Genomic DNA, 14,965 nt, shown 5'->3' on the forward strand with positions numbered 1-14,965 from the left:
AAATTCTATCACAACCTCTATTGTGGAATATCAATTTTCAAGACAGTTTCACTATGCATATGGATTTTAGAACAATCTGAATATTAAAATCATTGCTTTATTTGAAGGGAGAGGGGTGAGGGATTGGGCCTGTATGTGCGAAACACTTTAACCAAATGACCCCAACTTACACCACCAGGTCTATCCTGGATCCTAATGTGACACAGCATTAAAATGGTGTGGTGGTAGCAGCAAAATTTCCATTTTAAAAGAGGTGAAAAAGATCTAAAAAAATTTGTCTTCTGGAGTGGAGTAACATTTTTATATGTTAATTATAGTTTATACACTGCTGTAAGGGCAAAATTTTCAGGAGCCCCTGCAGAAGCAAATTCAGAGAGCAAATCATTCTCAGAACATATTCTCAGGGTAGGTCTACACTACAGCTGCTACAGCGCCATAGCATAGACACTTCCTACATCGACAGAAGGGTTTTTTTTTCCTGTCATGGAGTTAATCCATCTCTCCAAGAGCCAGTATCTAGATTGACGAAAGAATTCTTCTGTCAACCTAGCCACATCTACACCGGGGGTGGGGTAGGGCAATCTACCTACAGTGCTCAGAGCACTAAATTTTTTACAGCCCTAAGCAAGGTAGCTAGGTCGACATAATTTTTAAGTGTAGACAAGGCCTCAATAAGCTGTATAGGGCAAGACTCAAACTCACAGTACATGGGTGCTGCTCAGGTTCAACCGCTACAGAACGGCACCTTGAGCAAACCACTAAGGCCAGGTCTACACTACAGACCTATATCAACGTAACTGTGTCGCTCAACGGTGTGAAAAATCCACACCATTAAAAGACAGTTATACCAACCTAACCCTCTGTGCAGACAGAGCTATGGCAACAGGAGAACTTCTCCCATCAACATAGCTACGGTCTCTCAGGGAGGTGGTTTAGCTACACCAACAAGAGAAGCTCTCTCATCAGCACAGGAGCATCTTCATTTAAGCACTACAGAGGCAAAGCTGCATCAGTGCAGCTGCTCCAATGCAGTGTTTTAAGTGTAGACCTGGTCTACACTATAAAATTTACTGGCATAGGCCAGGTCTACACTAAAAAATTTAAGTACGCCCACCTTCATCACTCATGTATATGACAATCGACACTCACAAGCAATGTAATTAAGCTAAACTAACCCCTGATGTAGACAGAGCTAGATCAATGGAATAATTCTTCCAATGACCTAGCTTCCGCCTCTCAGGGAGGTGGATTAACTACGACAGACGACCTCCTCCTGTCACTGTAATGAGCAGCTACACTGAAATGCTTCAGCAGCGCAGATGCAGCACTGCAGCTATGCTGCTGTAGCTGTTTAACTGTAGACATAGTTGTGTCAGCTGAGGAGGAGGGGGAAAATCACACCCCTAAACTGACATAGCTATCCCAGCGAAGTCCTAGTAAAGTTGCAATTATACCAACAAGAGTCCTTATTCCATTCAGGCAACCGGTTTAAACTGAACTTTTCACTGGCATATAAACTGTCTTTCCAGTGGCAACGGGATGAGGGGGTTTCTGGCATAGTTCTACTGGTACATCTATACCGACAAATCCTTTTAAGCGTAGACAAAGCTTTACTCCAACGTCAAGCTGCCTGCAACATTCTTGCTTGCAACAGAGCCCCAGTCTTGCAGCACGTGTGCGCAGAACTTTCTCTGGCTCAGCAAATTGGTTTAATTGTAGATCCAAGTTTCATTGTAGATCCAAATTTTATCCTAAAGAACTTTTAAAATGTTGCTTCTCAAAAAGGGCAGGGGATGCCAGACACTAGCTAAATTCAAGTCTAAATGAGTAATATCAGCTTGAGGAGGATCAGTCATAGTTTGAGCCCCAAGTGTGTGCAAAAATATGTTACAAATCCATAAAATATTGGCGGTATTCAATTTTTTTTTTTTAAGGGGGCTGTGTGTCAGGAGCCCGTTGCTCAAACAATCTCAAATATAGATAACAAGGGCTGTGATGCTGTGTATAAGAAAGATGACCATTCTATTCCTGTCAAGTATCGGGATAGCCATGTTAGTCTGTATCCACAAAAACAACAAGGAGTCCAGTGCACTTTAGTCTTTAAGGTGCCACTGGACTCCTCGTTGTTTTCATTTTACTCCTGAGAGCATTCTGCACCAAAAAATTAAAAATTCTGCACACAATATTTTAAAATTCTGCAAGTTTTATTTGTCAATAAATAAATGCAGAGGCTCCAGCGTGGCAGTGCATGAAGGTTGGAGACCACCCTGCAGCCTCCCCACCCCCCATCCCGGGGACACGGACTCAGTGGTAAGGCTGTAGCTGACTTTGACACAACACAACGCCTGGGCTGTCCCAGAAACACCCTGACGCCCTGCCCCTCGGCACCAGGTGTGGGACAGGCAGGCTTAACCAGGTGGGATTCAAGTGTGGAGGGGCTGGTGTGGGATGAATGGATTCTGTATGGGACAAACTGGGTGCAGGCAGCTCAGTGGGGGGGTCTAGGTGTGGCTCCTTGGGGTGGTTCCAGATGCAGGGGCAATGGGACTCTGCAGGGGCTTCCAGGTGAAAGTGGTTGGGACGCTCAGCAGCTAACTGGATGTCAGTGGCATGGGAGCCTGGATGTGGGGGCTCAGGGTGGTGCAGGGGGCTCGTCAGAGTGGGGATTTGAGTGCAGGAAGCTCAGTGGGGGGTGGTCTGGGTGCGGGGTGGTGGTCTGGAGGTCTGGGTGCAGGGTGTTCCAGATACAGGGGTTGAAATTCAATGGGATCGGGTTCAGGTATGGAGGGCTATGGGGGTTCCGGGTGTATGGGGTGAGGCTTGGCAGGGGTGTCTGGGTATGCACAGGGGTTGGGCGAATGGGGGAGCAGCTCCCCGTACAATGACCCCTCCCTCCCGCAGCTGAGGAGCAAGGGGGCAGGAAGCAGGGGAGGATGTTGAGCTTCCTGCAGCTATGGAAGGTTTCTGGGGGTGGGTCTGACACAGCACCAGCCACTCCTTGCAGGGAAAGAAGTCCCATCCTCTTCTGCCTCCAGCCCAGCCATGATTAGCAGCTGATCCGGGTTCAGGGTAGGAGCCACTGGCTTGGGTGTCTCCAGCCACGCAGTGATTTACCTCTCCGCCGGCTGCTCCGGGTGCCTGAAACAATGTACCCGCATAGCTAGGAAGTGGTGTGTTACTGCTCTTGCACCTTCCCTTTGCTTCCCTGTCAGAAAGTCATTTTTCTTAGGGGAAGCAAAGAAATCTGCAGGGGACATGAATTCTGTGCATACGCAGTGGTGCAGAATTCCCCCAGGAGTACCATTTGTATCACTGTTGCTACCACTGTTACACAATTGCAACAAATCTTGTACCAAGTATGTCAGATAAGGTATCAATGGAAAAGTTACAATTGCTAAGTATGATTATATTATTTATATCCATGTATCATTTCTGTATCTGAAATTATGAATACTGTCGATGTACTTATATCTTAAATGTGTTGTATTCCTGGGTGACACCCCCCAGAGAGAATTTACATTAGGGCTAGACAGTTTTGTGTTGATGGCCTATCAAGGACACTCCACTCTCTCAATGGGCCATTGAAGAAACTCATCCAGTCCAGATAGCTCTTCCAGAGGATGCCTCAGATGCCAACCACCACCCCCTGTGATTCAGCAAAACATTAAGGTCATGTAATATGCTCATGTGACCCTGGACACCATCTTGGGCCAGTAACTTTCCACATTCAGGGACTGTCAGCTTTGTTTGGGACAGTACATTTGAGTAAATAAAAGACCCTTGACATCCCTAATTTGCCTCTTTCCTGCTCTAATTCTCTGGACTGTGGATTTACAACTAAAAGAAGCATCTTGAACTATGGACTGAAGACCTTCCAACCTTTTGGAAGTTATCAGAGACACTTCACAAGCCTGCAGTCTATTCCATAACTGCTACAAACCTGATAGAAGGACTTTGCAATCATTTGTGTGAATATGATCTATTAACCATTTATTTACTAACCATTCTTTTATTATTAAATCTTTAGATAGTGTACTAAGGATTGGCTGACAGCATGATATTTGTGTAAGATCTAAGATTCATATTGATCGGGGGTAAGTGTCTGATCCTTTGGGATCAGTAAGAATCTCATATATGGTGAAATGGGTTTTCAATAACCTCTCACTATATCAGACTTAGCTGTGTGGATGGGAGCTTGGGGCTGGAATGCCTAAAGGGGACCACTTCTGACTTCCTGTCGACCAGTGTGATCACAGGCGCTGGCTTCCTCCTTGCTTCAGGGGTGCTCAACCACTGCTCTGGCCCAGGCCTTGCCCCCAACTCCACCCCTTCCACCAAATCCCCACCCTGGCCCCGCCTCTTCCCACCCCTACTCTGCCCCAGGCTCTGCCCCCACTCCACCTCTTCCCCCAAGCCCCCACCACCTCTTCCCACACCACCCCCTCACTGCCTCTTCCTGCCCAGTTCCAACCCTCCCCTGTCCCCACTCCTCCCCCTCCCCCCAGCGCCTCCTGCATGCTGTGGGAGGCACTGGGACGGAGAGGGAGGAGCTGATCAGCAGAGCTACTGATGGGTAGGAGGCACTGGGCGGGGGAGGAGCTGGCTGCCAGAGTGCTCCAGGGCTGGAGCACCCACGGAGTTGGCGCCTATCAGTATGGTGATACAGAATTTCTTTGTTACTGATTTAGTGAATCTAATTATAGAATAAATCACCAGTTTGAGGGGATTGTCTGCCCTATTTCTTGCAGTTTGCCCTGTGTGCACCATTCTCAGTATGGTCCATCTCAGGCACTCAGTCACAAGGGGATCCCCAAGGAGGCACAGTAATTTTCAAGACAGTCTGGGTAAGCATGTGGAGTTAAAGTTTAGACGACTAAACAGTAAACTTGTCACTACCTTAACTGTAGTGGTGCTACTGCCCCACTATAATGTTTGCATTTCAAGGAATGAGATTACAAAATCTAGAGAGTCTTAACAAGCTGATTGCTAGCACACTGCTGCTTTGTGTTATTGTTTATTGAATTTATATTCAGAACATTATGGCTGCAAGAGCTCCCAAAACAGATGACTTTTTGGTTCCTGTTCCTCTGATGTAGGATTCAGAGTAGCAGCTGTGTTAGTCTGTATTCGCAAAAAAGAAAAGGAGTACTTGTGGCACCTTTTTCACCTTTTTCGTGAGCTACAGCTCACTTCATCCTCTGCAGCCGATGAAGCGAGCTGTAGCTCACGAAAGCTTATGCTCAAATAAATCTGTTAGTCTCTAAGGTGCCACAAATACTCCTTTTCTTTTTTTCTGATGTAGGAGTATGCAAGTTGGCCTTCAACACACATTAGCAGCCTAGAAGTGCCTGAGGGTTTGATTAATTTAGCTTAACAACACTTCAACTATTAAAGTGCCCTTTTAAAATTAAACATTAATAAAATTGAGTAGAGATTGTGTCCAAGAAACCGCATTTTAAAACTTCCATTTGTACAGATTTATCCAAAACCAGCATGGGAGCTCCTAGAATGCTGAATACACCAAGCATTTATAACCAGTATTGCTATACATGGTACCTTTTCCTGAAAGACAACAGCAGTTTCCAGTCCTGGCATGATGTCCAGAAGGAGTCGGCAGGCAGCAGTATTTAATGGGGGCTCCCTGCTTGTCATCACGTAAGCATTCACCAGCTGGGGGAAGAATATCAGGAATAGGAGTGGCCTGAAATTCAACTCCTACTCAAAACAGTGCAGCACAGTGAAATCATTAGTGACTTCCCTAGCTTCACAAAACATGGGAGCAAAATGGAAGAGAACAGTAGTATTGTCAGTGTGTAAACCCTTGAACTACACTTTAGGGCTTGTCTACATATATCGCACTGCAGCTGCACTGAGTGGTTTATTTACATCCCTGAGCAACGTAAGTGATGCCAACATAATCTATAGTGTAGACATAGCTTCAGAGAGAGCATAGCCAACTGCCTGGTGACTCTTCCTCTCTGATGTATCAGAAAAGAAGTGGAAGGACAGCACAATTTATTTTTTTCTCAGCCAAATAAAGTTCTCTCTTCTATACTGCCCACTCTGGACTGATCTGTAAGGCTACAATGCCTATACGAAACCAGTTAGTCTATGATGGCTTGAGGCAGAGGAGAATGGTTATTTGTATGTCTTTTTACTGACCCTTTATAGTCTGACAAGCGATATGCAAGCAATTTGGGGCAGGGTCCATGTCTTAATGTGAGTTTTTAGAGGGCCAATACCAATTCAGGCCTCTGGGTGCTACTGCAATTTAAATATTAAATAAAAGATGTTGTAAGTACAAAGTGTTAGCAGTGCAGGAAAAGAGCCAGTAACTCTAGCTCTTAGTCCTCTGCTCAGTCCCCTAGAACTCATTTTCTTCCCCAGCTCCCGCAACCAGTCCAGAATGTAAAAGCATCCACAGGTGTAGCTGTATTACTAGTATTAGAGACTGTTTTAACAATTTACCTGGCGAATCTGGACCAGACTTGACTCCATTTTTGTTTTCTATATTACATCAGTATGCGTATGATGATCTACATTTAGAAAACGTCCTTCCCTCCACTTTAATAGAGGGAGGCAAATCACCTTTAATCCCGTTTTAAAACCAGCATTTGAAAGAAATATTCCTAACAGTAGAAAAACTCCAACATGGATTGGACTAAAAACAAAAAACACAAGCACTCAGGCTAACCAGCCCAGGGCAGATAAAGACAAACCATTACAGGTAACAGGGAAGTGTCATCATTTGCCAATTATAATTCTTAGGATAAATGCAAATGGAAAACCTACCGCATTCATGAAGTCGTCGTTCTTGAAAAGTATTCTCAGCAGATGGCCCAGCATACACTCTGGATCTGCTCGACCTGGCAAGGCACAAAGAAGGGGCTGACCTACTCATTCAAACCTCTTTAGCTAAACAAAATATTATAACCAAAAAAGAACGGAAGAGCAAAGAAAGGAGACAGTCACTTGGTAAACTTGACAGCTCTAAATGGCTTGTCGTTTAACAAGCTCTAGGCTTCATGGCCAATACTGAAGTATAAAACTAGGTCATGCCACAGCAAAACTGGCTGTGGGACACCTCAATTAGCAGGCTCAATCTTACACAAAAGACGACTTACATGAGAAATCATGGGTTTCAGAGTAGCAGCCGTGTTAGTCTATATTCGCAAAAAGAAACGGAGTACTTGTGGCACCTTAGAGACTAACAAATTTATTTGAGCATAAGCTTTCGTAAGCTACAGCTCACTTCATCGGATGCATTCAGTGGAAAATACAGCGGGGAGATTTATATACATAGAGAACATGAAACAATGGGTGTGACCATACACACTGTAACGAGTTTATCACTACAAAAGGTTCCCCCCGCCCCGGTCTCCTGCTTAATAGCTCACCTTAAGTGATCACTCTCGTTACTGAATGCATCCAATGAAGTGAGCTGTAGCTCACGAAAGCTTATGCTCAAATAAATTTGTTAGTCTCTAAGGTGCCACAAGTACTCCTTTTCTTTTTGCGAATACAGACTAACAGGGCTGCTACTCTGAAACCTGTTCTATGTCCAGCCACTAGAGGGTGCATGAGATTCAGACTGCAATCTCTAACCCAGGGGTCGGCAACCTTTCAGAATGGTGTGCCGAGTCTTCATTTATTCACTCTAATTTAAGGTTTAGCATGCTGGTAATACATTTTAACGTTTTAGATGGTCTCGCTATCTATATTATATAACTAAACTATTGTTGTATGTAAAGTAAACAAGGTTTTTAAAATGTTTAAGCAGCTTCATTTAAAATTAAATTAAAATGCAGATCTTATCAGTTTAGTGCAGTGGTTCTTAACCGGGGTTGCGAGATAGGGGAGATTTTTTTAGAAGGTAAATCATCGAAAACACAAATTAAGCACAAGCACATAAGTACAATTACTTTGTTTCATCAAACCTATGTATTTATTAACATTATACTTGTTTTAACAATTATTGTAATATACAAAGTTTTTAAGTTAATTGTAGTGTAATTTTTATAAGGGCTTCAGAGCGCTGGGCCCAGGCCACGAGCAGAGCCTTGGGCTGGCTGCCTGTACCCCAAGCCAGCAGGAGGGCTGAGCAGGGCCGGAGGTTCTGATCCAGGCTGGCAGGGGGCCAGGCGGCTGGAACCCCAGACTAACAGCAAGATGAGCGGGGCTGGCGGCTGGTATGCCAGGCCAGCAGCAGGCTGAGTGGGGCCGATGGCGGGACCCCGGCTGGCAAGGGGCCAGCGGCTGGAGCCCCAGACCATCAGCGGGCCGAGCTGGGTGGCGGACAGAATCCTGGACCAGCAGCGGCTCACCCACGGCCAGTCTGGAGTTCCGCCGGCTCCTGCCAGCTGGGTTCCCAGCCACCAGCCCCGCTCAGCCCGCTGCCGGCTGGGGGTTCCATTCACCCAGGCCGGTAGCGGGCTGAGTGGGGCTGCGGGCCGGGACCCCAGCTGGCAAGGGGTCAGCGGCCAGAACGCCAGACCAGTAACGGGCTGAGCGGCTCAGCCTGCTGATTGTCTGGGCTTCCATCCGCCGGCTCCTGACCACCGGCCCCACTCAGCCTGCTGCCGGCCTGGGGTTCCATTGACCCAGGCCGGCAGCAGGCCAAGCGGGGCCGGCAGGCAGGACCCAGTTGGCAGCAGCGTGCCAGTAAAAATCGGCACGTGTGCCACAGGTTGCCAACCCCCTGCTCTAACCTCTTCCAAATTGGAAATCTGGAGAACCAAGCCAGGTCTACATTTAAAATTTAGGTCAACAGAGGTAAAGGATCTGGAAAAAGAGTTAAACAGTGAGATGGAAAAATCTGCAGATGATACAAAACTACTCAAGATAGTTAAGTCCAAAGCAAACTGTGAAGAGTGCCAAAGTGATCTCAGAAAAATGGGTGACTGGGCAACAAAATGGCAGATGACATTCAATGTTGATAAATGTAAAGTAATGCACACGGGAAAACATAAACCCAACTGTACATACTACATGACGGGATCTAGATTAGCTGTTACCACTCAAGAAAGAAATCTTGGATTCACTGTGGACAGTTGTCAGAAAACATCTGCTCACGTGCAGGAGCAGTCAAAAAAGCTAACAGAATGTTGGGAATCATTAGGAAAGGGTTAGATAATAATATAAAAAATATCATATTGCCTCTATATAAATCCATGGTATACCCTCATCTTGAACACTGCATGCAGGTCTGGTTGCCCCATCTCAAAAAGATATTTTGGAATTAGAAAAGGTACAGAAAAGGGCAAAAAAAATTATTAGGGGTATGGAACAGCTTCCATATGAGGAGAAATTTAAAAAACTAGAATTTTTCAGCTTGGAAAAGTGGAAAAAAAAGGAGGAATATGATAGAGGTCTATAAAATCATGAATGCTGTGGAAAAAGTAAATAAGTATTAGTTACTCCTTCTCATAACACAAGAACTAGGTGTCACCAAATGAAATTAATAGGCAGCACGTTTAAAACAAACAAAAGGAAGTATTTCTTCAAACAACACAGTCAACCTGAGGAACTCTTTGCCAGAGGATGTTGTGAAGGCCAAGCCTATAACAGGGTTCAAAAAAGAACTAGGTAAGTTCATGGAGGATAGGTCCATCAATGGCTATTAGCCAGTATAGGCAGGGATGCAAAACCATGCTCTGACGTGTCCCTACCCTCTGTTTGCCAGAAGCTGGTAATGGGCGACAGGGGATGGATTACTTATCCTGTTCAATCCCTCTGAAGCATGTGGCATTGGCCACTGTTGGAAGACAGGAAGCTGGTCTATATGGACCATTGGTCTGACGCAGTATGGCCATTCTTTGTTCTTATGTTCTCATGAGCTCTGGTGCTCAGGGGTGTGAAAAACAGAGACCACTGTGCTCCATGGCTATGTCAACCTAACCCTCGGTGTAAACACAGCTAGGTCAACAGAAGAATGTTTCCATCAACTTAGTTATCACTCAGGGAGGTGGTGTACTTACAGTGATGGAAAAACACTTCACATTGCTGTAGGCTGCGTCTACACTATGGTGTTATGCCTACATAGCTACGGCAGGGTAGCTATTCTGCTATCATGCTTGCAGTATAGACAGAGCCCAAGAAAAGTATCTCCAAATTAGTCCCCTCATCAACACCCAAAAAAGCCGTTCAAAATTGTGCCTGGAGCCTAGACCTCTTACAGTCAGAAATGCCAGGTGACAAAACTATAAAACAAGGTTAGTAAGCTGAGTAGTGATGCCAGGACTTAACCAGCAGTGAGGACCTTCAGGCTAGTTTTTTGGGTATATTTTAAAGATATGAATGACTAATTTTCTCCTGAAACAGAGTGGGGTCACACACAAGGCATTGTGTTTACCAGAACTTACCAGGGTGTCTGTCATCAAACGGGTCCGGATCCCCCTTGCGGTATTCTTCAGTCTCCTTCTCAATTAACTCAGACATTCTAGGGAGGGAGTAAAAATCAAATAAACATGCCACATGCATTTTCTTTCCCCAGTGGACAGCTCCTAAACAGTCTATTTGCCAAAATCCTATAAACAACCCATCAAGTCACATTCAAACTGTACTCTGTCAACCACCAGAAGATTCCAGGCATCCACTGGTATAAGAGCAAGTTAGAGAGGATGCCTGTCCCTCCCAAAACACTGATCACATATCAATGTTCTAATGATATGCTAGCATGCTATACTGAAGTAGCTCGTCCGCTTCTCTTTGCCGAGTCCCAGCAATGGAGAGAAAGCACTTTTTCCTCCTCTGAAAGAGGCAGTGCATCCAGCTGAACTGCTTCAATGCTATGCATAAGGTGAGGATACAAAGAGAAAAACCATCCTGCCGTCATGCCACCTCAGAACTCTGGCACTGATGGCCTACAAGATATCAGGTAGGAAACTCCTGCCCATTCTAGCCTCCCCTGCACAGCATTTCAGATTGCTTTTTGTCTCCCTGACATATAGATGAGCCACTGCAATTCATAGGGCTTTATTATTTTTGCTCGGGGGGTTGTGGGAGGGTTAAAGAGGAGGGAATTTCTCATCACCACATACTCTACCTCAAGAGGTAAAGGAGACTAAATGTCACATGAGAAGGCTTTCCACCCGGTCCCTGCTCAGTCTGTTGGTGCCGCCCCCCCCACCGGAGCCTTACCCTAGAATAACTGCTCATCTGTACCAGGCAGGAGAGTTGTGGGAGCAGCTTTAAAGTTGTGCTTTCCCCTTGCCTGAGCCATGACATTAAAGCTTTAGGCAAAATTCCAGACTTAATGACTAGCAGCCTGAACAGTTATAAGAAATCCTATGTTCCTGCTCCTCTAGGAAGAGCAGAAGAGGTGCCTGAGAATGGGAAATGCTAAGTCATCAAAGAGACTGATCATTATTTTACATATTAAGGAAGACCAACACATTTTCTGGCTTTAAATGCTCCCCTAATTGTATCTATTTTTCTGAGGTTTTCCAGCAGAAGGTTACATGGATTAGGATAAAGTCAAGATTTGAAATTCAAAGCCTTCAGCAAATTCATCTTATTCCCAGGATGTCTTTCCTTCCCCCCTCAATTTAGGTCTCTCTGAGGCAGCTACAGAGTCTGCCTACAGCTCCTTGTCAGGATTTTGATATTTCAGGTGCTGACGATGACCCTATGGTCTATTACAGGTTAGGCAAGGTCACTCGAGCAGCTACATTCATTCCTAGAGGAGCAAATGCACTTTTCTTTTCCTGGGGATTTCCTCTAGAGTGTGCTGAAGGATTCCACTCTGTTACCATTACTTTTCAGTATATATCGGATGCTTCTGAGGAAGAGCAGAAAGGAGCAAAAGCATCTGTTGCATTCGTTCATCATGAACTGCACTGATTTGCCAAATCTGGGCATGTTTTACAATATTAACAATAGTTTAATATTGTAATCAGTAATGAGCAGGGAAATCCCTTGTGTTGCCAGAGACAATTAACTTTCACAAGACTCTTTGCCCTGTGGGGTTCCAATATTTCATGTTTGTCAGCCTGATTTTGAAGAGAAGTAAATTGCATCTTGCACTAAAAGGTTGCCGAATTTGGGCTGTGGTAGATTTCTAGCAACAGCAAGTTGTACAATTGGGTACACCTTTATATGGAACATCCTACTGTCAACTCTAACAATTTTTCCTTGGGACTTAACAGCTTGAAAGCACCTGCTGAGCACAGAGACCATGGGGAGGCAGAGGAGGAGATGTGATCTGAGAAGTCAGGTCTATGGGTTTGTCTACACATAATCCGCTACAGCACCACCGCTGTAGCACTTCAGTGAAGACTCTTACCTATGCTGACAGGAGGGTTTCTCACACCCCTGAGCAACATAGTTATACAGACATAATTTCCTAGTGTAGACCAGGCCATAGACTAGTTAGGCCTTTCTAGGGATGTAAATAGGGTTTAAAAATAGTAACCGTTTAACCTATTAAAATTCTATCAGTTAAACGGTTAACCGTTATGGCGTTCACATAGGCATGCATGACGGTGGCCTGAAAGAGTTCTTGCCTCACCCACAACCACTCTCCAAGAAAGTCTGTTTGATTTTCTTCCTTCCCCCTGACTACAAAATGCCTTGAGTGTTTAGTCCCATTTTCCTTTTTGGTTGGATAAATCAAATTTTGACAGGTGGCTCTGCCAACCCTTAACTGAAGAAGTGGGAGTGGCAAATAATTAAGAGTTTCCCTTCCCCTGCTTCCCAAGTGCTTAGTTCAATAGGTGTTGTTAAAAAAAAAAAAAAACACCCTCACGAGTGGCATAAGCTATGTCAGTGGGAGAAGCTCTCCCGCCAATGTAGTGCTGTGCATACTAGGGCTTATGTTGGTGTAACTTATGTCGCTCGTGGGTTGGAATATTTACAAAGCCTTAGAGTAGTCTCAGGGCTGCTTTAACTTTCCCTGATAACAACAACCCCCAGGGGCCTTTCCTCTAGCCCAGGATCATGATAGCAGTGTGCTGCAGCTACCCCTCACACCACAATATGCTCCATTCTAAGTGGGTAAGGAGACAGCCATGACGAGTCGTACAGAGCCACTGGCTTTACACCATCTAGGCATCCCCTTATGTAAGGGGTTTGAGAATCTAGCTCACAATAGATACAGAACTGGTTCATATGAGCTACATGCAGACCTTGAATGAATGCTGTTGCATCTTCTCATATCTAAGTATTCTAGAAATACTTGCTGATCGACATTGCCTTATAATCAGCCTCTTCACTTGTATTGTGTTTGTACCTTCTGACACTCTGGGATATCTATGATTATGATATGAGCCTATTTGGAAACATGATTTTATAAGCAGCCTGTCACTCTGTGAATCACTGACTAATTTACTGTCATTTAATTTTACTGTCCTATTAGTAATAGTTACCACAGATTACACTGAAGCCTTGATACCATGAGAGTTTTCCTATAGCTGACAAATCATTTTTTTCAGAGCATTTCTCATGATGCTTCAGTACAGCCTTCAACACCATACTTTGGTGTGTGCTGTCTGCACATTTCATGCAGTTTTGCCCCTGGAAGATTTCCTCTATGTCAACTCAGAAGGAGGAAGGAAGCAGAAAGATGTCACTCACTGACCAGCATGACCACAAGTTGCTCTGTCTTAGACTACAACAATACACAAAGGAGTCAAATGTGCCTTGAAACATCACCGAGCACAATCAATCTTTGTGGGGAGCATCTAATATCCAGAGAAGAGACACCCCAAAAGACTCCCTTAAATCTAGGCAGAAGCCAGTCTGGAGCACTTCTACGTTCTGTCCTCAAAGCAGATCATGGAGTAAAGCTATGCTGCTGAGCTCCTGAAAGTTGGGACTCTGTTATTGCTTTGTACAGCAATGTAAATTCAGCTACCGCTCGGTCAAATGGATCCTCTTCACCAGTTGCCTTAAAGTGATCTCTATATCGACCTGTCAACATGCCAGATCTGTACTGAGCTTTGGCATCACTTTCATAAAAACAAAGAGCAAGAGCCGGCTGCTCTCCAAAATCACTCTGCTGAAGCTATCAACTCCGAACAGCACTACAGTGAAGCCTCTGGAAACTACCCTCCCAAAAGGCTCAGTGTCTGCAGACTAACTTGGAGGAGCTTATTTGCAGCAGTGTATGCTCATGGAGTTAGTCAAGTCCAGCAGAGAATCAGTGAGGCTGCCTTGCAGGGAGCTGAGATCCATTAGAGCGGTCTGCACAGTAAAAGTACTCTTTGTGGTAAGTTCCAATAGTCAGTCTGTTCAGTGAAAGATGTGCTGACAACACTTAGATCCTCAAACCATTCACTCCAAACATCAGTAGTACTTGTGGCACCTTAGAGAATAACAAATTTATTTGAACATAAGCTTTCGTGAGCTACAGCTCACTTCATCGGATGCATTTGGTGGAAAATACAGTGGGGAGATTTATATACACACACATAGAACATGAAACAATGGGTTTTATCATACACACTGTAAGGAGAGTGATCACTTAAGATGAGCCATCACCAGCAGCGGGGGGGGGGGAAGAGGAGGAAAACCTTTCATGGTGATAAGCAAGGTAGGCTAATTCCAGCAGTTAACAAGAACATCTGAGGGACAGTGGGGGGTGGGGTGGGGGGGAGAAATAACATGGGGAAATAGTTTTACTTTGTGTAATGACTCATCCATTCCCAGTCTCTATTCAAGCCTAAGTTAATTGTATCCAGTTTGCAAATTAATTCCAATTCAGCAGTCTCTCGTTGGAGTCTGTTTTTGAAGTTTTTTTGTTGAAGGATAGCCACCCTCAGGTCTGTAATCGAGTGACCAGAGAGACTGAAGTGTTCTCCAATTGGTTTTTGAATGTTATAATTCTTGATGTCTGATTTGTGTCCATTTATTCTTTTACGTAGAGACTGTCCAGTTTGACCAATGTACATGGCAGAGGGGCATTGCTGGCACATGATGGCATATATCACATTGGTAGATGCGCAGGTGAACGAGCCTCTGATAGCGT

The 14,965-nt window shown here is 44.8% G+C and overlaps 1 protein-coding gene across 10 annotated transcripts in view; it reads right to left on the minus strand.

Annotated features, from left to right (window-relative positions):
* Positions 1-14,965, minus strand: part of DCAF1 (DDB1 and CUL4 associated factor 1) — a 114,047-nt gene that overhangs the window by 76,589 nt on the left and 22,493 nt on the right. For all 10 annotated transcript variants that reach the window (XR_006283043.1, XM_038409177.2, XM_043519955.1 and 7 more), the window contains exons 3-5: positions 10,362-10,438; positions 6,793-6,866; positions 5,557-5,670 (exon numbers count right to left, since the gene is read on the minus strand). Coding sequence is in view for 9 of the 10 variants with exons in the window: in XM_038409177.2 (XP_038265105.1) it covers positions 5,557-5,670; positions 6,793-6,866; positions 10,362-10,438 (265 nt within the window). In the remaining variant the exon portion in view is untranslated. The remainder of the gene's footprint in view (positions 1-5,556; positions 5,671-6,792; positions 6,867-10,361; positions 10,439-14,965) is intronic.

The sequence above is a fragment of the Dermochelys coriacea genome, chromosome 7, assembly GCF_009764565.3.
Source record: "Dermochelys coriacea isolate rDerCor1 chromosome 7, rDerCor1.pri.v4, whole genome shotgun sequence".
In the NCBI taxonomy this organism is placed as follows: Eukaryota; Metazoa; Chordata; order Testudines; family Dermochelyidae; genus Dermochelys; species Dermochelys coriacea.